Here is a 4,894-nt window from a genome sequence, read left to right as displayed (position 1 = left end):
ATACAATAGCGAGATAGTGAAATTACAAACCTAAAATAAAATTTTATTCTGTGACCTGACATCTGTAATACAAAGCTAGAGATAGATGAGCAGCAACACACAACACAAAAACTATTCCAAGAACTTTCACCGATACAATTACAATAAACTGATTTTGAGATGAGCTCTCAAAATCTCTTCATGTTCTCATGCCATCATAGCAGTTATCTATCTAGAGGATGAAATTCCCAATGGCAAAGGAAGCGAGGATGAAGAAGAATCTGGCAAAGGAACGCGAAGCTGCAGAACTAGGCTAACGAGGGGGTTGGGCGGTGGACGGCGTCCGAGGGGGAGGTTGGGGGGTGTCGTCGTCGGAGGGGGGGACAACTTCAGAGAGGGAGGTTGGGGGCTGGACGGTGTCGGAGGGGGCAACGAGGTCGGAGGGGAAGGTTGGGCGGGATGATGACGTCGGAGGGGGAGGTTGGGGGGTGGACAACGTCGGAGAAGGCAGTGACGTCGGAGAAAAAGCATTGGAGACGACACCGCTGGCGGTGACAGAGTAATGGAGAAGAAGAAAAGGGAGAAATAAAGCGGTGAGGGAATGGCAGGTGTTGGGCATGGTGATGGAATTGAGATATATGAAGAACAAGTATGTACGTGTGTATGAGAATGGGAATGAGAATGAAGAATGAGTATAAATAGAAAGAGAGCGTGGAATATTCATCCTACCATATTTATAAGTCATTTCTATTAATTTTATAAAAAATAAAATAAAAGGTATAAATATATATAAAATTTTAAATATATTCTTATATAATAATTCAAAAAGTGATGTTATATTATTTTTTCTCTTATAAAGAATAATTTTAAAAATATTTTTTAAATATTATTTAAAAAGCTAAATCATAACTTTTAAATAAAATTGAATAAACTTTTTAAAATTGTGTTATAAATGAGACTGAAAAGAATACTTAACTTGTTATAAAAGGAGGACTCAAGTGCTTAATGCAAGCATCCTGAGCTCTTGGGTCTTTCTTTTGTTTCTCACACGCCGAGATAGACTATCATGTTTCTTCTCCCACCCTTTCACTTTGACCCCAATGAAAACAAAGCAAGCCACAAAAATGTAGTCAACAAGATCAAGAGAAGGTTTTATCTCTACCAAGAATCACAGTTGGATCAAGTGATTTTTCATGTGAGTTAAAATTGACATTTTGTAGCATTATGGGTTAAACTAGTTGAGAAAATAAACATTTTATATAAGTTGTAAAAACAACATGCTAGTTTTTATTACAATCTATGTAGAAAGTGACGTTTAAAACAACAAACAAATAGAGGCATTTTTTTTGAGAATTAGAGGTGATTTTTTATTTTCTTCAATTTTAATAGATTTCGTACAATCAAGAGTGCACTATGCGTCAAGCTATGTTGATACGATTTTTGTCTGAAGTGAGCCTCTCATAAAGTCCAGAAAAATTAGTTGTGTGACAAAAAATATTTTTTTAATTTAAATTTAAGTATTCTTCTCCCTAAAGCTTGGTTGTGTTTCTATTGTGAAGAATCAAATACATTTAAGGACCTTGCACGCCCACATATCCTTATGTTATGAAGGAAGTCTTCATATACACCACTTTTTAGAATCACCAAGAGAAGTAGACCCTTTTGGATTATCATTTCACACCACAACAAGAGAATGTATTCTCTTGACGTCTAAAGTCCTTCTTCATTTTAATTAAAAAAAAGATCATTTCAAATAATTTCTAATTATTTAATTGATTCAGCAGGTTTAAATTTATTAAGAAAAATATGTCTGAATTTTATCTAGATAATGATAAAAATATGAGTAAAATACAATGAGATTCATTATATTTTAGCTTAATTACACACCCATGCCTCACCTCTACTATATATGTTCTAAATCCACATATGTATATCCTAAAATTAAAAAATATAGTATACTATTGGGTTAAAAAGTTTGACAAAATTAATATATACTTTTATTCTACTGAAGCTTTCTTGTTAATTTGCATTGAATTCTCTATTAATCACCCACTTTCTGTAACATCTTAAAATCTTACTAACCAAAAATTAATCAAATATTATAGTAATAAAAAGATTTAAATTGATAAAAACAATTACCATGATATTGTCGTAAGCAACCAATATCCGGATGATAATATTGTTTTTTTTTAATACAAAGCAATGATAAAACTCATGCGGATTTAAGACATAAGAAATTGGTTGATATATAATTGGCAAGTTACTATAATTTTAAAAAAAAATGGCAAGTCACAATGGGACATAGATTTAGAAGGGTTAATTTCTTACTTCGAGAAATAATCATCACACAAGTAGGAAATGGATCCTCCTAGCGGCAAAATTCTCAGCATCCCTCAACGGCTAAATTTAGTCCATTCAAATGGTTAAAATTTCATCAACACACACATCACATGGCTATTAAAAATACATGTGAACAATATATTTTAAAATATCATGTATTGTTGGACATAAGTCAAGCTTAAATTAGATTTTGAGTAAACAGGTTTAGCCTATTTATATAAATAGGCCTAATTATAAATTTAAGCATGAACATTTTGTTAAATAGACTATACCAAAATTTAAACAAGGTAGGCAGTATGTCTCTACAGGAAAGGATTGGCTTGCTTAACAAAAAAGTTAATTATGTTGAAATAAGTAAATTGATCTATAGAAACATACAATCTGTACTATTTAAATTTTAATATGATCTATTTAACAAAAAAATCATACTTAAATTTATAATTAGGTCTATTTCTATAAAAAGGCTAAGCTTGTTTACTCAATCTAGCTTAAGCCTGACCTATATGTACCCATATATGATATTTCACAATATATTGTTCACACATATTTTTAATAGCCATGTGATGTGTGTGTTGATAAGATTTTGACCATTTGAATGTATCATAGTTAAATATTTTTTTGGATACTAGATAATTTGATGAAAGAAATATAAAAGAATTACTACTACAAAAAAAACTTTTCACATCACATTTCTAAGCATTTTCACGTCACAATTAAAGGGAACATCATACTGGGCAACTTAGCATAATGGCTTATCCACGTCACAAATGCCTATGACGTGGAATATCATAAACCACATCCCCTTTAATAATAGGTGAGGTGGTTTCTATAAAATCCACGTCCTCCCTTATACACGGTGGATGTGGTTCTCATTGCCTAGTTCATAGATTGAGAAACCACATCCCTTTTGATATAGGAGGACGTGGTTTCTTATTTAGATTCACAAACCGCATCCCTTTCTACCTATGGGGGGACGTGGTTTTTAAAATTTTTTATATATAATTTACATTTATTATACAATTAAAATAGAATTTGCCAAAATATGTTATAGAAACAGCCAATTCATACAGTGAAAGTCTAATAAATAGCAATTTATTTACAACTGTTTATACACTATCACAACAAAATACACCAAATGCAATGAAAAAACAAAACGATTGCATCTATAATTATATAATTATAAAATTATCTAAAATAATGAGTACATACTTTCATGGGCTCAAAAAAAATTTAAGCATCATAATATCATATACATCATGTAAAACTAAAATTAATTGATCACATTCTTAGGTCAAAACAAAAATTACATTTTTGCGTGGAGACCTGTTCAAGAAAATAAACAAACAAGGAAACAAAAATACCTAGAGAGAAGAGAAGAGGTCCTTAGTCGTGAGTGGCTGGGCTTATTCGTCCATAGAGCTGCCGAAAGAGATAGAGGCAATGAGAAAGCTGGGAGATAAGAGATAGAGAGCGAGAGAGGGAGCTGAGAGATAAGAGACAGAGACAGGGAGAGCTGAGAGATGAGAGACAGAGATAGGGAAAGCTGAGAGAGAGAGAGAGAGTGAGGGAGGGAGCTAAGAAAAGCGAGACAGAGAAAAGAAATGAGGAAGCTGAGATGAGAGAGGGAACTATGAGGGAGGGAGTTGAGACGGAGACGGAGACAGAGACAGAGAAAAGAGATGAGGGAGCTGAGATAAGAGAGGGAGTTGTGAGGGAGGCAGAGACAGAGCATAGGAAGCTGACACACTAGTTTTGAAAAATAAAAAAGTGAGTATGCACGAAGTTTAAAATTTTAACATATTATACGTCCCCCTCCTAAAAGGGGGACGTGAATTTGAGAATCCACATCTCCCAGGGGGAAGGGGAAAGTGGATTTAAGAATCCACGTCCCCCTTGGATTCTTTAATCCACATCCCCTAAGAGGGAGGGGGACGTGAATTGTTTAGAATCCATGTCTCCTTCCCATTTGGGGAACGTGAATTTTAAAGAATCTACTTCACATAGTTTATGGGGGACGTGAATTTTCAAAATTTACTTTTCTCTTCTATTTGTGTGACTTTGATTTTTTTTTAAGTCTCATTTTTAAAATGGGACGTAAATTAGGATAGTAGAAAAACTTTTTTGTAGTAGTGAATGGGAGGTTAACTTTTGCAAGGTACTAGATATGTTTGGGAAAAAAAAAAAGAATGTGTTTCTCTCTTTTTTTTTTCTTTCATTATCTCTCCACAACAAATTCAAACTATTCAAATTAAATTTATATTTTTAAATTCTCTTTTCATTTGAAGAGTAATATTAAAAAAGTATGGTTAATAAAATTTTATTTTTCTCAAATCATCTTATATTTTAAAAAATAAAATTCCTTTAAAGTTATTTTATAATATGGGATAGAGGGAATGGTAAGCAAGATTAGTCTAAATACTTTTATTTATTAATTATTAATTATACAAACTCTTTTAAAAAATATACATACGTAGATATATTTGTATGTATTTGTGCGCGGGTGCAGAACAATTGCATAATATAGGATTTTATGCTGTATACGAATGAGAAAAATTATATTACAAAAAATGCCATT

General features: G+C 32.4%; 1 protein-coding gene across 1 annotated transcript; it reads right to left on the bottom strand.

The window, feature by feature from the left end:
• Positions 1-292: 292 nt before the first annotated feature.
• LOC129298536 (pectinesterase inhibitor 10-like) lies at positions 293-598 on the bottom strand. Its single transcript, XM_054936952.1, has one exon. The coding sequence runs from the start codon at positions 596-598 to the stop codon at positions 293-295; it is 306 nt and encodes a 101-aa protein (XP_054792927.1).
• Between the last annotated feature and the right edge of the window lie 4,296 nt (positions 599-4,894).

Source organism: Prosopis cineraria, unplaced genomic scaffold, assembly GCF_029017545.1.
Source record: "Prosopis cineraria cultivar Desert tree isolate PC_DT_omini unplaced genomic scaffold, ASM2901754v1 PC842, whole genome shotgun sequence".
Taxonomy (NCBI): Eukaryota; Viridiplantae; Streptophyta; class Magnoliopsida; order Fabales; family Fabaceae; genus Prosopis; species Prosopis cineraria.
Note: the sequence above shows the minus strand (reverse complement) of the source record. Positions and strands in the feature narration are given on the sequence as shown.

Bases quoted from the DNA above. Each gene is read 5' to 3' on its own strand.
- LOC129298536 (XM_054936952.1), bottom strand. From the start codon at position 598: ATGCCCAACACCTGCCATTCCCTCACCGCTTTATTTCTCCCTTTTCTT.